Source organism: Octodon degus, unplaced genomic scaffold (assembly GCF_000260255.1).
Source record: "Octodon degus isolate 3935 unplaced genomic scaffold, OctDeg1.0 scaffold00116, whole genome shotgun sequence".
Classification (NCBI taxonomy): Eukaryota; Metazoa; Chordata; class Mammalia; order Rodentia; family Octodontidae; genus Octodon; species Octodon degus.
Window position 1 is genome coordinate 5800813 of NW_004524692.1, and position 18370 is coordinate 5819182.

The 18370-nt window shown below is 48.4% G+C and overlaps 3 protein-coding genes across 8 annotated transcripts in view; all 3 read left to right on the forward strand.

The window, feature by feature from the left end:
- Usf1 (upstream transcription factor 1) overlaps positions 1 to 6462 on the forward strand; it is a 6937-nt gene extending 475 nt beyond the window's left edge. Inside the window, exons 2-11 of one of the 6 annotated variants that reach the window (XM_004639918.2) lie at positions 1846 to 1934; positions 2461 to 2510; positions 3277 to 3392; positions 3649 to 3750; positions 3986 to 4181; positions 4371 to 4458; positions 4584 to 4642; positions 4772 to 4866; positions 5393 to 5521; positions 5702 to 6462. In XM_004639918.2, the coding sequence (XP_004639975.1) occupies positions 1927 to 1934; positions 2461 to 2510; positions 3277 to 3392; positions 3649 to 3750; positions 3986 to 4181; positions 4371 to 4458; positions 4584 to 4642; positions 4772 to 4866; positions 5393 to 5521; positions 5702 to 5791 (933 nt within the window). In that variant the 5' untranslated portion in view covers positions 1846 to 1926 and the 3' untranslated portion in view covers positions 5792 to 6462. Of the gene's footprint in view, positions 1 to 1845; positions 1935 to 2460; positions 2511 to 3276; positions 3393 to 3648; positions 3751 to 3985; positions 4182 to 4370; positions 4459 to 4583; positions 4643 to 4771; positions 4931 to 5392; positions 5522 to 5701 lie in introns of those variants that run through there. The other 5 variants (XM_023699836.1, XM_023699834.1, XM_023699835.1 and 2 more) reach the window with 5 other exon arrangements.
- A 246-nt stretch (positions 6463 to 6708) lies between these two features.
- The window catches only part of LOC101588933 (thiosulfate:glutathione sulfurtransferase), a 33138-nt gene continuing 21476 nt past the window's right edge, over positions 6709 to 18370 (forward strand). The window contains exon 1 of the mRNA XM_023699840.1: positions 6709 to 6820. Within this exon, the coding sequence (XP_023555608.1) occupies positions 6739 to 6820 (82 nt within the window). The 5' untranslated portion in view covers positions 6709 to 6738. The remainder of the gene's footprint in view (positions 6821 to 18370) is intronic.
- Positions 6946 to 8039, forward strand: LOC101588537 (thiosulfate:glutathione sulfurtransferase). Its single transcript, XM_023699793.1, is given in 4 exon segments — positions 6946 to 7026; positions 7028 to 7100; positions 7604 to 7763; positions 7843 to 8039. Coding segments are annotated over 4 exon segments (366 nt in total). The 3' UTR covers positions 7895 to 8039.

Here is an 18370-nt window from a genome sequence, read left to right on the forward strand (position 1 = left end):
CCCGGCCGGGTCTGGTCGCGGGCTCCCGGGCTCGCTCAGGGGGGGCTCAGCTGCCCCGGCGCCCCCTGCGTGCGGGGCCTGCGGGGGGCCGCCGCGTTCCCGGCAGGGTCAGGCGCCTGGATTCTTTCGGGACTTGGTGTCCCCTCTTTGTGTACAGACTAGGGCTCTTGCCCCAGCGTGCAAAACAAAACATCCTAGTGTGATTTCCATGTCGCATATTCTTAATGCTCAGGAAATGCTTCCGGATGTTCAACTAAGATTTCAATAAGTAGCCTGACCCCGTTGCAGGGAGTCCTCGGAGGCAGTCTTTGGCTGACAGCTGTGGGCGATCGAGATGCCTCCTGTGCTCAGCCCTCTCTTTTATTGCCTTCTCCTGCAGTCGGCGCAGCCAGCTTGGGAGCGCACTTCCTCCTTGGGTTCAAGGATGGGGATGAAGGTGGTCCCCAAACACTGGCGCTAGGGTACTTCCCCTCGGGGACGGGAGTCTCCAGGGCGGCGTTACTGATAGTTTCACTTTCAGTTCCTTTTTATTATTGTTGTTAACTATTTTTCTTGGACGAGGGCTTTCCAAGGCTTAACCGCTAATTTTTTTTTTTCTTGGATTAAAAAGGCTTGAGAAACCTTATTGTTAAGAGAATTTTCACAAATCTTGCAGCTTTCGTGTCGGGATTTTATTGTTCTATACTGTGTAGCAATTGTGTCTGTTTTAGACTGTGCACAGTATCCGTTTTGTACTGTGTAGTGTTCTGGAGGCATCGGTCTGCTCCGGCCTTTGTTTTTCTTGTCCTCTGGCTGGGTGTCAGGGTCCCATGGCTGGCACCTTGTAGATGGATGCCTCCCCTATTGTCTTTTCTCCGACAGAATCCTGAGCCCGGAGTTTTTTCCCTTTCTTGCTGAGGTTCCGTTGACTTGTAGTCGTCATGGCAACATTTTAGCAACTGTGTTGCTGTACACTGTAGATTTTAGCAGCTGTGTTGCGCTACACTTCTACTGGAAGATTTAAATAAAATAGAGGAAGCCTGAATGCCAGGCATTTGGGCTTTAGGATCTCTAATTCATGCTATAAATCTAGAACTCCCCAAACACGGGCCCTGCTAGTAAGATGGGGCCCAAGAGCAGAACAGAGTTTTTTTTGCTGTATATGTTGTGTCTGAAAAAAACTGGAAGAAGCATTATGTCCATGAGCCTGTTTTTGTTGTTGTTGTTTGTTTGTTTTTGACACAGGGTCTCACCACGTAGTTCAGGCTGACCTTGAACTCCCTAGGTAGCCCAGCCTGCAACCCTGTATTTCTTGGTGGTGGTAGTCTAAACATGCCCACCCCATCCTCATGTAGCTGTTGTCATGGCAGATCATAATAGCTTTAATAATAACCCATAATAGCTTTAATAGCAATCTTTTCAAAAATAGGTTGTTTCTCAGTCTTCCAGTCTAATTATCCCCTCTCCACAGAAGTTGGAGTGGTAATGGAGGGGGGAAGAACACTATTTGTAAAGCTGATAGAACATCAGAATGGGTGGGGCAGGGAGTGGTGGCATCATGCCTGGAGCAGTGGAAAGGCTGAGGCAGGAAGACCACCAGGAGGTCAAGGCCATCCTCAACTACATAGCAGAGACTGTCTCAGGAAAACAAAAAAACATCAAAATGGGCAAAGCTGATTGTTCTCTGCAGAAGATTGAGTTATTTTCCTGGCTGTTTCTTCATTAAAGCCTAGGTTCGTGGCAAACCCGTGGCACACGTCCCGCAGCTGGATGTTATCACTGAAAGCTCTAAAAGTTCAGCATACTGTTCTAGAACCAGGAAACCTGGTTCCTTGGACTCAACTGGCAAACTCTAATTTCTATCAGGACAGCCCTGAAGCCTGAGTCAGGAGATACAAAGACCTCCACAAAAGGACCAGCTCCTCGGATGTGCCCCCTCACAGAGAGATGAAGGGGTGAGTGAAGAAGAGAGGGCCTGGACTGAGAGATGAGTGTTGGGGAGAATGCAAAGTGGCTAAAAGTGACAGCTCCACAGCTCAGTTTAGGTCCCAGCTCCATCACTTACCAGCTGTATCATTTGTTTTCTTTATGAATAAATCAGAAATAGTGTTACCTACCTTATGGGGCTATTTCTTGTATTTTGTAAGATAGTGTATTTTTATTTATGTATTTTTAGAAAGGGGTCTACACGGTGTTCAGGGTCTCACTACTAGATTGGATTAATAGTGGATTTGCCTGTTTACAGCCTCCCAAGAGCTGGGATTACAGGCTCGCTCTACCACGCCCAGCAGTGTATATTTAAGTGCTGAATTTAGTGCCTGAGTACTTAGTAAACTCTTAGTTGACAGGAGTTATTATTCTAACCTAGTCCAATGTCTCATACCAATGAGTTTGGAAGCCATATGGTACTGGGCTTGTGAGTTTCTCATTGACTTTTTTTTTTTTTTTTTTTTTTTACTCTTATTCTTTTACCACAAACAGGCAGCAGAAAACAGCTGAAACAGAAGAGGGGACAGTGCAGATCCAGGAAGGTGAGTATTGAGACCGGGACCAAAGCCAGGTATGGTATCATAGGTCTGTAATCTCAACACTGGGAGGCTGAGGCGGGAGGACAAGTTCTTACTCAGCTTAAGTAACTTAAAGACTTAATGAGACCTTATCTCAAAGTAAAAAAGGACTGGGTATTTAGCTCATGCGAAGGCTCTGAGTTCAATCCTCAGAATCAGCTGACCAAATAAAAAACTAGAAAGAGCAAGAAAAACAGGACCGAGACCAAGAACCCATCAAGGATCCTTTCCCTCCCCACTGGCCCGGTGCCTATGCACCTGGCTTCTTCTAAATAGCATGCAAGTGGAACAGCGTGAAGACGAGAGGCCTATAGCTCACAGACCTTTCCTTGGCTTTTTTTTTTTTTTTTTAATGTATGTAGTACAGGGTCTACAGGGTCTCACTATGTAGATCAGACTCGTAGTGATCCTCCTGTTTTCAGCCTCCCAAGTGCTGGGATTACAGGCGTGGGCCACCATGCCCAGTCTCAATCACTGTCTCAGCGTGCCCTGGGGGCTGGGCCGGCACAGCACGTCAGAGATCAAACCCTGGCCGCTGCATACTGCCTAAGAAGGCACTTTAGTCTGCTGAACTATCTGTCTAGTCATCTGGTTTTTTTTTTTTTTTGGGGGGGGGAAGAGTCTCAAGTAGTCCAGGCTGGCTTTGAACTCACAGCAATCCTCAGCCTCCTGAGTGCTGGGATTACAGGTGTTTGCCACCACACATGGCTTCACTGGCTCTTTAACTCAGGTGCAGTGGCTACTGGGGAGGACCCAACCAGTGTGGCTATTGCTAGTATCCAGTCAGCTGCCACCTTCCCTGATCCCAACGTCAAGTACGTCTTCCGAACTGAGAATGGGGGCCAGGTAAGGGAGGGAGCCAGGTGGCTGCAGATGTTACTTGGGGCTAGGGTTGAGGGAGGTAACTGCATGTGTCTTGGGAGACTGGTGCGGAGGATGACGATGGGAGACGGTGTGGGCTGTTGGGGTGGGGACTGCAGGAGGATTGGAGTTGAAGTTGCTGTGGACTAAGGGTGAACTGAAACCATGATATGGGGAAAGAAGGGAGAATATGGCTGAATCTGTCTCTCTCTTGTCTTCCTTTCTTCCCCTCTGCTTCTAGGTGATGTACAGGGTGATCCAGGTGTCTGAGGGGCAGCTGGATGGCCAGACTGAGGGCACTGGAGCCATTAGTGGCTATCCTGCCACTCAATCTATGACCCAGGTACAGGGGGATAGGCTGTGGAGGGAGCCAGAGCGCAGAGCAATAAGGAAAAAGGGAACCAATGGGATGGGGGTAAAACTACGTATAGTGAGGCATCTTGGGCTGCGCTGACCCAAGACACTAGGCTGTCTTTCTGGCTATTTCTCCTGCCCTCCCAAAGGGGACAGAAGCTGCAGAGAAGTACAGCCAGAAGATTGTATCTGACTGGACTCTGTTTTCTTACTCTTCTTCCCAGGCAGTGATCCAGGGTGCTTTTACCAGTGAGGATGCCGTTGACACAGAGGGGACAGCTGCTGAGACACATTATACCTACTTCCCCAGCACTGCAGTGGGAGATGGGGCAGGGGGTACTACTTCGGGGAGTACAGCTGCTGTTGTTACTACCCAGGGCTCGGAGGCACTACTGGGACAGTCTACCCCTCCTGGCACTGGTGAGCTATGGCATGAGGGTGCCAGCTAGAGGGCAAGGACAGGCTGTGGTGATCACTAGAGCTGGGCAGACAGTGAGTCTGAGGTTGTGCTGCTAGCAGGAGGGAGTGCAGTCTTGTCAGAGAAGGGCCCCAGGGTGCTGGTGGGGTTCCCTGGCCCAAGTCCTGACAGAGCCTACCGCATCTTCACAGGTCAGTTCTTTGTGATGATGTCACCACAAGAAGTATTGCAGGGAGGGAGCCAGCGCTCGATTGCCCCCAGGACCCACCCTTACTCCCCGTGAGTGACCCTTGTGTCTTCTCAGTTAATACCCTACCCACTAAATCTTGGATAATCCCTCACCAAAGACCCTAACCATTCTTCATGCTTTCCTCACTCTGGCCACCGTTGTGCTCTGTTGCCAGGAAGTCAGAAGCTCCAAGGACCACTCGGGATGAGAAACGCAGGGCTCAACATAATGAAGGTAGGTCTAGTCAGGGTGAAGCCAGGAACTCTGGTGAGACTGGGGGCCGCAATGATGACTAAGGAGAGAAGACCTGATCCGGACCTTGAGTTTTCACCGAGTCACCTTGTTCAACTCTTTGGCCCACAGTGGAGCGCCGCCGCCGAGACAAGATCAACAACTGGATTGTACAGCTGTCCAAGATCATTCCGGACTGCTCAATGGAGAGTACCAAGTCTGGCCAGGTCATGGAAAGACCCTGGTAGTAGACAGGAGGCCTGGATTCTGTCTCCTGGTTTTCCAAACATGGTAGAGAGCAGGCCACAAAGGGCAGTTGTCTTTGTGTACCCTTTTCTGAGGATCCTCGCTCTTGCTCGCTGTCTCTTGCTCTCTTTCTCCCCTTCTCCCTCTCCCTCCCTTTCCCTGTCCCTCCTCTCTCCTCCTCCCTCTCTCTCCCTCCATCCCTCTCCCTCCCTCTCCCTTCCCCTCTTTCCCTCTCTCCCTCTCTCTCCCTCCCCCTCTCTCCCTCTCCTTTCTTTCTTTCTGCGGTACTGGGGTTCTTGGGACCTCGCCCTTGCCAGGCAGGTGCTTATGCCACTCAGCTATATCCCCAGCCCTTGAGGGTCCCTTTGCTGAGGCAGATGTTACACCACTATTTTTCTTGGCAGGCGGTGGGGGGGGGAGGAATGAGGTCCAAAATGTGGTTGTGTTTTGGGGAAACTGGACATCCAAAAACGTTGTACTCATTTTTTGTGGGCTTTTGTCTTGCAGAGTAAAGGTGGAATTCTGTCCAAAGCCTGTGATTATATCCAGGAGCTTCGGCAGAGTAACCACCGGCTGTCTGAGGAGCTCCAGGGGCTAGATCAGCTGCAGCTGGACAATGATGTGCTCCGTCAGCAGGTCAGCACCCCCCCAACAGTGCCTTTACGCCCCTAACCACCCACCCAGCATGGCACTCCTTCCTGTGTTCTCATAGAGAGCACTTCACATTTGCCTCCTCACCAGCAGATATCTGAAAGTACAGGGGCCTGAGTGTCAGCTTTTCTACCCATTCCCCTTCCTGCCTTCCTCCCATGACAGGTGGAAGATCTTAAAAACAAGAACCTGCTGCTGCGAGCTCAGTTGCGGCACCACGGATTAGAGGTTGTAATCAAGAACGACAGCAACTAACTCTGGGGACTCCGGGGCTTTGGGCCTGAGGACTGCAGATCACCCAGGAGCAGCAGGCTGATCCCATCCCCTTTCCTTCACTGCCCACCTCTGGCCTGGGACTAGGGGAAGTTCCGAAGGCGTGTCTGACCTGAGGCTCCGTGGTGTGGCAACCTGCAGTGTGTGAAACACGCAGTGTGGATGTGCACAGGCATCCCTGCCCGCCCGCACCATGCAGCCCCTGGGCTCTTGTGCTCTTCCTGCACAATGCATGTGCTGTCTCCATGCCGGATATGGGACACACTAAACTGAGGGGCTTGCCCTGTGCTTGCTTAGAGTGCCCGACAGAGGGTCTGCTGACAGGGCATGCCCTGCTCAGCCCAGGACTCTGGCGCTTCCACTGGTTCTTCCTTTTTCTGGAGCTGAGGTTCCAGTGTGCACCTGGCTGCTGGGGAACAGGCTTGATGAAGAAATGGGGCAGATGCTTAGCAGTGTCTGCTGCCCCACAAAGAAGAGGCTGCATGAGCAGCAGGGGCCTACGCAGAAAGTCTGAAGCCAGGGAGAACAGGCAGGGGCTCACTTCCGGACCTTTCCCCTTGTGGGAGTGGTTCTTGATTTTTTTTTTTTTTTTTTCCTTTCCTTCCCTTCCTTTTTTTCCCCCCCTTTTCAAAGGTAAAAGTATTAAGAGCCAAGGTTGTCTGTTTTGTCTCATTTTCCTCATCTGGGCTCTAGGGTCGGAGGGAGGAACACAGTGACTTGGCCAGTAAGCACTGCTGTTAGGGTAGGGTGCAGCCCCTGAACTCCAGTCCCTATACCCTTGGCAGACCTGGGTGACCGGCCTTACGGGCAATTAACTCCAAGGATCCCTCAGGTGGCCCCTGAGCGCCTCCGGGAACAGGTGCAGTGGAACGGGGCGGAGGTCTTGCCTTTGCTTCCGGTTCCTGTCTGCTCCTGGGGAGGAGTGGGCAATGGTGTGGGCGCCAGGGAGGCGGCCTGCCTCGTTCCTGCGGCTCCTGATCTCTGGAATCGCTACTCACATTATGGCTGCAGGTACCTCCTAGGGGACCTGGGCCCCTGAGTGCCAGCACGCTGAGGCGGGGTGGAGGAGGAGCGGGAGGCGTGGCCATGGCGCTCCCTCACCCCCACCTGGCGCAGGAGCTCCGCAGCCCCTTCTCATGAAGGCTCGCTCCCCCTCTTCAGGGTCCACAGTCTCACTCCCTGAGCTCAGGTCGCTTCTGGCTTCCGGCCGGGCCCGGCTCTTGGCTCTTCAATGTGCGGTCTCGGGAGGAGGAGGCGGCCGGGACCATCCCCGGGGCACTCAACATCCCGGGTATGGGGTCCGGAGGGCGCACGGTGTTGGGGCACAGTCAGTCGAAGAAGGTCTTGGCTAAGGGGTCCCCGACTTCGGGTGGCGATGGGGGCCAGGAGGGTTGTATTTCCTCTGTTCCCGTGGCTGGCGCTCAGCTTCCCCACGAAGGGCTGGCTAGAGGGAGGTCCTGCAGCACAACAGGCCTGTCTGGTTTGCGGGGAGCAGGGGGCAGCCACGCCACTTGACCTCCTCCAGGCCCGTCCACCGGGTGCTCCGCAGCCTCCTAGCGGCCCACCGGGGAGGCGACTCGCGTTCAAAGCTGGTTTGCTGACTTCCTGCACAGCCTGGCTGCTTTTGCCCTGGAGATTAGGATGCGGGGAGGTGACCACCATCTGTCGTTTGGGGTCCCTGGAGATGCATTGCACCGCCAGCCCCAGCTCTGGCCGGCCCAGCCCCTAACCTGGGAGTGCCAGGGTTGCCATGGCTGGCTGTGTTCACCTTTCACCTCCTGGGCCCTGTCCCAGTGTCCGAGTTGGAAAGCGCCCTGCAGATGGAGCCCGCTGCGTTCCAGGCTGTGTACTGTGCTGAGAAGCCCAAGCTGGACGATGAGAATCTTGTCTTTTGTCAGATGGGCAGGCGAGGCCTCCAGGCCATACAGCTGGCCCAGAGCCTGGGCTACACGGGGTACAGCGGTGCTGGTCGGGGTGCCTGGGGCCCTCTCGCCAGCCGGGCTGTCCGCCCTCACCCTCCTTTGCCTCCACAGGGCTCGAAACTATGCTGGGGCCTATCAGGAATGGATGGAGAAGGCTGGGTAGGCGGCAGCTGGTTGCTGATGGCTTCTCCCCTGGCCACCTGCAGAGGAGGCTTGCTGGCTGTGCCCTGGGCTGGGCAGCTCCTTATAGTACCTTACATCTGAGTGTCAAATAAAGAGCACTTAATTAAAGCACTGGAAGTACTTAATTTCAGGTGGATTGAAAATAGTTCTTCTTTCGCTCTAGACCTGCACTCAGCCCTAGAATATTTCTCACAGTGTTCCTGTGCCCCACTCCACTGTCCAGATGCGAGTAGTGTGCAGAGATTGCAATTTCAGAAGAGGTGTTCTCAGCCTGGGGTGCCTGTTGCATTTGCTTACAAGTTTCAAAGTGGAAGAAAAACTGTTGGACTGAGGCAGTGGCGAGGATTTTAACACTCCTGGGGACACACACTTTTGGAGGTGGAGGCAGGAAGATGACTTGAGTCCAGGGCTTGGGGTCCAGCATCCACAACAGAGGAAGAATGCATCTCAAGAAAAATAATTCTGTGGCCCCCTCCCAGAATATGGTGAGTGGGGCTGGGCATTTGTGGCTTTCCCAGGCCTTCTGGTGCAGCCAGAAGCCAGTGCTGCTGCTCTGGACCAAGGTCCAGCAGCTCGACTCTAAATGAATGTCCGATGCAATGACCATGGCTTGCGTGTTTGCTTTTTTTTTAATTTTGTGTGTGTGTGTGTGTGTGTGTGTGTGGCCAGCTCAGCCCACCAGGGGGCAGGGCTGGCTGGCACGTGGTGCTGGGGGATTGAACCATGGTCCATGTGCTTTGCTAAGCTTGTTCTAAGTAGGTGCTTTAGACCACTGAGCCATCTCACCAGCCCGCTTGTTTGCTTTTATTTATTTATTTTTTACTTTTTGTGTTTTTGAGACAGGGTCTCACTCTACAGTTCAACCTGAATTTGTAATCCTGAGTGCGGGATTACAAGCAAGCGCCACCACGCCGTTTTATGTGCCATCTCCCTGGCCCTATGTATTTATTCTTTTTATTTTATTTTATTTCTTGTATTTATTTTTGTGGCCAACTCAGCCCACCCTGGGAGCACGGCTGGCTGGCATGGGGGGTTGAACTGTGGTCCCTGAGCTTTGCCTAAGCTTGCCTAAGGAGGCACTTTAGACCACTGAGCTATCTCACCAGCCCTGTAATTATTCTTGAGGCAGAGTTTTTCTGTGTAATCCAGGCTGGCCTTGACCTCACTGTGCTCCTCCCGCCTCAGCCTCCCAAGCACTGGCATTACAGGAGTGTGCCGACATGCTTGGCTGCTCCATTTCTATATTGTCCACAAGTGCTTTCAAGCAAAATGGCAGAGTGGCTGCATCACAGACTACGTGCTCTAAACCCTAAAACTGAGTCTGAGGCATCAGAGGACATGTTTGCCTGCCATTCTTGTACACCAGTGATGGTGAACCTCTTCAAGACAAGTGCCCACACTGCCACCCAAACACACTTATTTATTGCCAAGTGCCAACTCTGCATTTAATCCCGAATCTTGGGGTGTTGCTTTAGGGAAATCAACTCCTCACACGGCTCAGGTTCTGACAGAGGGCTCTGTGTGCTTGCTGCAGCACACCTGCCGAAGGTCAGGGCCCCTGCTGGACCCCTAGCTCCTCAGCCCCAACCTAACATTGCTCGGGCTCTGGCCCTGGGCGGAGGAAAGGAAAAGGAAATCCCAGGCCTTTGGGTGAGGGAACTGATGACTACCCTATTCCTATGGATTACAGGTATGAGAGTCCCTTCTGTGCCACCCCAAATAGGGTCTGGTTTTCATCACCATTGTTTTCTAATTTCATGCAGAATTTAAAAAATAATTAGTTGATTAAAAATAAAAATAGCCTGGGGATGTAACTCAGTGGAAAAAGCATTTGCCTAGCAAAGAAGATGGAGAAGAAGAGGGAGGGGTGGAAGGGAGAAGGAGGAAAAGGCAAATGTTGAATGAAATCAAATGTGATACTATATAATAGTATGTATCTTCGTTCGATTTTTAAAAAATTATGTATGTATGTATGTATGTATATATTTGGTACAGGGTCTCGCTAATGCTCTGACTCCTAGTGAGCCTCCTGTTTTCAGCCTCCCCAGCGCTGGGATTACAGGCATGCAGCACCACGCCCACTCTTGGTGACCTACTCAGCACCACGCTGGGGTGGGGGTGGGGGTGTTGAGGTGGGGGGTGGGAGCGTGGGGAGGGGTGGGGGAGTGGGGAGGGGTGAGGGGGTGACCAGGGCTAGCACAACGTGTGGTACCAGGAATGGAACGCTGGTTCCTGAACTTGCCTAAATCCAATGAGCTGTCTTTTCGGCCCTGAATCTTCCTGTTAGCATGGTGTGCAGGGGCTGGGGATTATGTCAGCGGTAGAACCCTTGCCTAGCAAACTGGAGGTTCAGTCCTCAGCAATAAAATAATTATGGTGCATAGGGTTTTTTGTTTTTTTTTTCTTGTGTGTGTGTGTGTAGTTTAATACATATCCTTTGAAGTCTTTTAATTGTTTGTTTTGTAAGAGATTTGTTGGTCTAGTGGTGGTCCCCGGGAGAAAATGGTAAAATGATTTAGAAAATACAAACACAAGGGGGAAAAAAAAAACCCCACAAGAGATAATAGCTGAGGTCAGCTGGTGGCCCATGCAGGATTGGCAAAAGACCCCTGAAGAACAGTAGGGGCGTTTATACCTTTGCAAAGTTAGTATCAGGATATACAAGTTGCCTAGCAAGTAATAGGCAAAAATGTCCCGGCAGGATGTTTTTCTCAAGACTGAGGTAGCTTGACTGGTTTAGGCAATGAGGCCTCATCTTGCCCTCCCACATAGGATCAATTTGCAGCTTCAGGGCTCCCAACAGTGTTTGTTTTTCGAGACAGGGTCTCCTTGTGTAGTTTACATTGGTCTTGAACTATGTAGTTCAGGCTGACCCTGAGCTCACAGTGGTTCTCCTACCTCAGCTAGCTGAGGGCTGGGATACAGGCATAGGCCACCACGCCTGGCCAATTTTTTTTTTTTAGTAAGGGTCTACAGGGTCTCATACACAGATTGGCCTCTAGTGATCCTCCTGTTTTCAGCCTCCCAAGTGCTGGGATTACAGGCGCAGGCCACCATGCCCAGTCTCAGTTGCCCTCTCAGTATGCCCCAGGGGCGTGGCCAGCAGGGTACTCTGGAGATCATACCTGGTCCACTGAGCTATGTGGCTGGCCCTTGGCCAGAATTTTTAAGCTTTTGAGGCAAGGTGCTATGGTGTAATTGAGTCTGGTCTTGAACTCACTGTGTGGTCTAGGTTGACCTCAAGCACTGCCATTTGAGACATTCATTACCCTGCTCAGTTGAGGCCTTTTTTGGTTTTTTTTGAATGACCGAGTTTTCACTTCTCCAGTTTAACTTCTTCATCTGGGCTAGCCCAGGTTTTAAAACTTAATTTTGTGTGAAATACTCATTTGATGGTCATACGTCCAAAGTTGTTATGTAGATTTAATGCAATTCCAGTCAAAATTTCAATGGCATATATCACAGAATTAGAGAAAACAATCCTAAATTTATTTGCACCCAGCAGAGACTTAGCAAGAGTAATTCTAGGCAACAAAGGCAAGGCAGGGAGCATCACAATCTGACTTTGGCAATAAACCAGGCCTGGGATCAACAACCGATTAGAAGATGCACAAACTGCAACCCTACTTAGACATTTTATCTTTGACAAAGGTGCCAAACATTCAGTGGAAAAAGATAGCCTCTTTCGTAGATGCTGCTAGAAAAACTGGCTTTCCACAAAGACAAGATTAAAGGGAGACCCATTGGGCTGGGGAGATGGCTCAGTAGAGTAAGTGCTTGCCTGGCAAGCGCAAGGGTCTGAGTTCAATCCCTCGTTCTGCCAAAAAATAAAAGTAGACCCATATCTTTCACTGTGCACTAAACTAAAATCAAAATGGATCAAATGTCCAATATTAAAACACAAACATTAAATCTGCTGGAAGATACAATGGGTAGAACTCCTGAAGATATCAGCATAGGCAAAGATTTTAATGAAAAAAATTCTAATACACGTAAAGTTTCACAAAGAATCAACAACTGGGATCTTATTAAAATGGATTGCAGCCGGGTGTGGTAGCATACTCCTGTAATCCCTGCACTGGGAGGCTGACACAGGAGGATCATTGTGAGTTTGAGACCAGCCTGGGCTACAAAGTAAGCTTAAGGCCAGTCTGAACTTTGAAGCAAGACGATAAAAGACAACAAATTAAAAAAAGAATTGTAAACCAAGGGAAACTACCAACAGAATAAAGTTCCAACCCACAGTGTCAAAAAAAATTTTTTTTTTTTCTAGGTGTTTCTCAGACAAAGGATTACTATGGAGAACATAAAGAACTCAGAGACTGGGTGTGGTGGCACGCAAATGTAATCCCAGCTCTTGGGAGGCTCTAAACAGGTGGATCACTGAGAGTCTGATCAAGTAGTAGTGAGACCCTGAACACCCTGTAGACCCTTTCCTAAAAATACAAAAACAAAACCCAAAAAGTCAGGCCCCCTGAATTTTTGAAAATTTTATATATATTATGTATTTGGTACAGGGTCTACAGGGTCTCAGTAGGTAGATTGGACTTGTAGTGATCTTCCTGTTTTTAGCCTCTCAAACACTGGGATTGTGCACACCACCATGCCCAGCCTCAATGGTTGTCTCAGGGCATCCTGGGGGCTGGGCTGGCAAGGCATACTGGGAATGGAACCCCAGCTGCTGTGCTCTGCCTAAGCAGGCGCATGAGTTCACTGAGATATCTGGCTGGTGCCCCCCCTTTTTTAATTTTTTTTTTTTTTTATTGTGTTACTGGGAATTGCACTCACAACCTCATGCTTGCTAGGCTGGCATTGTACCACTGACCTATATCCCTGGCCCCTTCCAGATTTAAAGAACCAATAGAAAAATGGCCATCTGAGATGATTACATACTTTTCACATGAAGAAATTCAAACAGAAAATAAATATATGAAAAAATGTTCAATGCCACTGTTCATTTGAGAGATGCAAATTAAAAAACGCTGGATTTCACCTCAACTCAGACAGAACTGCTATCATCAAGAAATCAACCAATAATAAATGCTGGATGGCATGAGGGGAGAAAGGAATCCTTCTTCACTGTTGGCAGGAGTGTAGACTGGTATAACCACTGTGGAAATCATTGTGGAGATCCCTCAAAAACCTGGGACTAAAGGTTCCATTTGACCCAGTGATACCCCTCCTAGGTATCTTCTCAAAAGAATAAAAAGCAACATATCACAGCAGCACTATATGAAAACCTGTGTTTATAGCCACAATTTATAATAGCCAAATCTTGGAAACAACCCAAATGTCCATCAATTGCTGAAGGCATAAAGATGAAGTGCTTTTTCATACAATGGAATACTGCTGCTCTGCTGTAAAGAAGGTGTCTTGGTTACTGTTCTCTCATTGCTGGGACAAATGCCCGACACCCAAAATGAAGGCTGGAAAGGTTTATTTAGCTCACAGTTACTGGAGGTTTCAGTCCTTACTCAGCTGGGTCCAACACAGAGCAGCACAGAGCAGAAAGCAATCTTTCATGGTGGCGGCAGAGAGCAAGAGCGCAAGGGAGGGGCAGCAGCAGCTCAAGCAGCTAGCTTCTCTTCCCTCCTTACATTGTAATGCAAATTACCTGCCCCAGGGCAGGGGCAGCATCCACACCCACAGTAATCAATCACAAACTCCAGAAGCCACCCCAAGACTGCATGAGGCTTTGGGGGGACACCTAGACACAAACCATAACAGAAGGGTATGCTTGAGCCCTTTCTAGGTAGGTGGATACACCTTGAGTCCATAATTCCCTAAGCGAAATAAATTGAGTACACATGAGCAAATACCACATTGTTCTTCTGGTGTGAGAAAAAGTATAAATAAGAACCAAAATGTGTAATAGGTATTGTGAAATAGGAAGAAAATGTTCAAATGGGGAGAGGAACAAAGAAGAGAAGGGGGAAGAAAAAAAAAAGAGAAAAGTAAAGAAAATGAAAAAAAGAAAACATGGAAACACAGTTTTTGTAAATGAGGAAGGGAAGAAGGATTGAAGGAAGGGTAGGGAAATGGGAGAAAAAAGGAGTTACCTTGTAGAGGTACAAATTCTCTCTATGATGAATGTGATAATTATGTATATCTAAAATGTACCAATAAAATCTGATAAAAATGTTCATTTATAAGACTTAATATGTAAAAATAATGGCCTTAACTTACTCTATCAGCCTATAGATTTTTTTAAATGTTAATTTTCTTTTCATATTTACTAGTAGGAGAAAAATGTGAAAGGTTAATTGTTTGGGGCCAGGGAGATGGCTCAGTAGAATAAGCACTTGCCTGGCAAGCGCAAGGGCTTGAGTTCAGTCCCTGGTTCCACAAAAAAAAAAAAAAGAAAAAGAAAAAGAAAGAAAGGTGTTAAAGAAATTTGCTTGTTTGTTTGTTTGTTTGTTTGTTTGTTTTTTGGCAGAAGTGGGGATTGAATTCAGGCCCTTGCACTTGCCAGACAAGCACTTATTCTACTGAGCCATCTCCCTGGCCTAAGTCTGCTATTTTTATAAGAAAATTTATTTGTGTAACATGTTCCTAGTTAGACAAACATGGCTTTTTTGTTTTCTTTTATCAATGTAAGTAGCCTGTCACATGTTTAGTGGTTGTTAAGAGGTTCTGGCATCTAGTTCTCTTTTCAGGTATGTGAAACAAAATAGAAAACTCAAAGTTAAACAGTTGTAGGGCTGGAGAGATGGCTCAGTGGTCTAAAGCACCTACTTAGAACAAGTTCAGCAAAGCACAGGGACCGCGGTTCAATCCCCCAGCACCACATGCCAGCCAGCCCGCCCCCTGGTGGGCTGAGCTGGCCACACACACACACCACTCTCTCTCTCTCTCTCTCTCTCTCTCTCTCTCTCTCTCTCTCTCTCAAATAAATAAAAATTAAAAAAAAAAGTTAAACAGGTGTATTTTTTTTTAAATTTTATTTATTTGTGCGTGTGTGTGTGTGTGGCCAGCTCAGCCCACCGGGGGGGGGGGGCAGGACTGGCTGGCATGTGGTGCTGGGGGATTGAACCGCAGTCCCTGCGCTTTGTTGAGCTTGTTCAAAGTAGGTGCTTTAGACCACTGAGCCATCTCACCAGCCCAAACATGTGCATTTTTTTGTGTCTTTAGATTTAATGGATCCACTTAGGCAGACACAGAAACCAAGGTTCGATCTCCTGCGTGCCATTGTGCTGAGATGGCGATTGAGACTGGGCATGGTAGCGCAAGCCTGTAATCCCAGCACTTGGGAGGCTGATAACAGGAGGATCACTACAAGTACGATCTGTGTAGTGAGACCCTGGAGACCTGTACTACATATATAATTAATAAATAAAGGAATAAATAAAACATTTTATTTTATTTTTTTAAATTAATGTTTATTTATGTAATTTTTTTGTTTCCTTTATTTCTTTTTTTTATGGTCAGCTCAGCCCACCCTGGGGGGGGGTGCTGACATGGCATGTGGTGCTGGGGATCGAACCAAGGTCCTTGCATGCTTGCCTAAGCAGGTGCTTTAGACCATGAGCTATCTCACCAGCCAATAAAACATTTAAACAAAAAGATTTAATGGATCCAGACTCCACTTGCAGGAAGATGGAGGAGTGGTGAGCAGCAGAGAAAGACCTCTCTGAGAAGCGCTGTCCAGACACTGAGGCACAGCAACGTGAGGAAGACCAGGAGGAGGGAAGTGGGCCCCCAGGACCAGGAAACACCTGAAGTGAGAACTGAAACCCACGGGCAGAGCGAAGACAGAAATTCCAGTGAAGAAGGAGGCGGCAGGCAGAGGCTGCCCCTGAGGTGGGAATCACTGTGTGGAAGGTGTGGGGCAGACCCTGACACGCACGCTGCCTGCTGGCAATACCGGGTCCTCCAAGGAGAGATGCAGCAGTGCAGGGGACAGTGGACGTGAAGCACTGTGTGGGGTGGGCTGAGCGCTGAGGGCTTGGGTGTCCTGTGGGAGAGGGCGATTGGCCCAGAGCCATCTTGAGAGGTACCAGCTGAGCTCAGAACTCAAAACCACTTCTGGGTCCGTCTTGTAGCTCGCAGCTGAGTCCAAGACCGCAGAATGGACGCTGATGGATGCGGGCCGAATGGGCCTGGTTCCTGCCTCCCAGCCAGAAGCCAAACTCCAGGGGAAATCAGGGTCAGGCTCACCAAGATAACTGGCTCACTGAGATTACCCACTTCCCAGCCCTAAAGCTACTGCTGGCTTGCTGGTGTAAATCCACACAGATGTGGGCTCTGTCCCCACATGCTAGTGATAGCAGAGACAGATGTGGAAGTGGATTTCTCTCTCTAAAGGTAAACCCTCTAGAAAGACAGCAGACTTCTCAACACAAACTCTCCCAGGAGGGCTGGGAGAGAAGTGCTTCAAGCTCAGAAAGATAACAGCTTCCAAATCTGACTTGTTTATCCTGAAAACTTTCCTTCAAAATTGATGAAAACTAAGATATTTCTATGACAAGGAGCACCTCAGGACATTCACAGCCAGTGAACCAGCACTACAAAAAATTCTCACGAAAAAAAAAATTGTCTAGGACTTGCCGAGCATGGTGGCACATGCCTGTGATCCCAGCACTTGGGAGGCTGAGGCAGGAGGATCACTGTGAGTTTGAGGCCAGCCTGGGCTACAAAGTGAGCTCAAGGCCAGCCTGAGCTGCATAGTGAGACCCTGTCTCAAAAAGACAAGAAAAAGCAAATTCAAAAAAATTCTCAAGGGTAGCCTAAGAAAAGACAAACTAAGAATACCAGTAAGTTAAAAAAAAAAAAAAAAAAAAAAAAGCCAAGTGGTGAGATGAGCATCTAAGACAAGCAAATGGAGGAGGTTGGGGGAAAAGAAACAGGAACTCAACAACAGGGAAATAAAGCAATGACAGGAATAAGTTAGCGCCTTTCTGTAGTAACTCTCAGTGTGAATAGTCTCAATTCCTCAAACAACTGGCAATTGTAGGTCCTGAGTTCAATCCCTAGCACTGAAAAAAAAAAAAAAAAATCAATGGGCCAGCCCGATAGCTCAGTAGGCTAAAGCACCTGCTTAGGCAGAGAACAGCAGCCGGGGTTTGATCCTCAGCATGCCATGCCAGCCCCGCCCCTTGGGCTTGCTGAGATTGCAATTAAGACTGGGCATGGTGGGGCATACCTGTAAACTCAGCCTTGGGAGGCTGAAAACAGGATCACTATGAGTCCGATCTGTGTAGTGAGACCCTGCAGACCCTGTACTAAAAAAAAAAAAAAAAAAAAAAAAATCAAAAGATGAGAAACAATATTCCATATAAGAAGCCAAAAAAAGTGGTAATAGCTATCCTAATTTTAGACAAAGTGGATTTTAAGCCAAAATTGATAAAAAGAGGAAAAAACAGGCCACCACACACTGGTTAAGGGGGCACTTCAACAGGAAGAGAGAACAATTGTAAATATATGCACCAAATACCAGTGCACCTAACTTCACAAAGCAAAATCATATAGGCATAGGACCCGGGAGATAGCTCAGTGACATAAGTGCCTGCCTGGGAAGCATAAGGTTCTGAGTTTGATTGTTGGTACTGAAGAAAAAAAAAATTATATGGGCATGAAACATCAGATAAACACCAATTATATTAAAATAATTATAATGTTGGACCTAAGTACCCCATTGTTATAAGTGCACAGACAAACTGACAAAAAATCAACAAAGAAATATCAGAATTAAATGGAAACCTCACATGGATGGACTTGCTAGATCTAATACCAACAGAATACATATACTGGGGCTGGGGAGATAGCTCAGTAGAATAAGCGCTTGCCTGGCAAGTATAAGGGCCTGAGTTCAATCCTTGATGCTGAAAAAAAAACCCCAAAAAACAAAATCCACCACTACCACCACCAACAAAAACCCAGAATACACATACCTTACAGCAGCATATTGGATGTTTCCCCAAACAGGTTACCTGCTAACCCATAAAGCATGGTTAAGCAAATGCAAAAGAGTAAAAATTATCCCATGCATATTATCAGATTATAGTGCAATGCAACTAGAAATCAATGACAAAAGACACCACAGAAACTATACAAACAAACACATGGATTGAACCCCAGCCACTGCACTCTGCCTAAGCAGGCACTTTAATCTGCTGAGTTATCTGGCTGGCCCATGAGCAGGTTTTCAATAGAAGTCCTGATAGCAGTCTGAGGTGTGGGATCTCAGACCCACCTCTCAGGATGTGGGTGAAGAAGTTCTCATGGGTTTCCTCAAGATTTGGACAGTAGGAAGGGCAAAGACACGAAGAAGAGCTTCTTTTTGAGACTGGGTGTGGTGGTGCATGCCTGTAATTCCAGTGCTTAGGAAACTGAAAACAGGAGAATCACTCTGAGTGTGATCTGTGTAGTGAGACCTTGTAGACCCTATAGACCCTGCACTAAATACAGAGAGGGAGAGAGAGAGAGAGAGAGAGAGAGAGAGAGAGAGAGAGAGAGA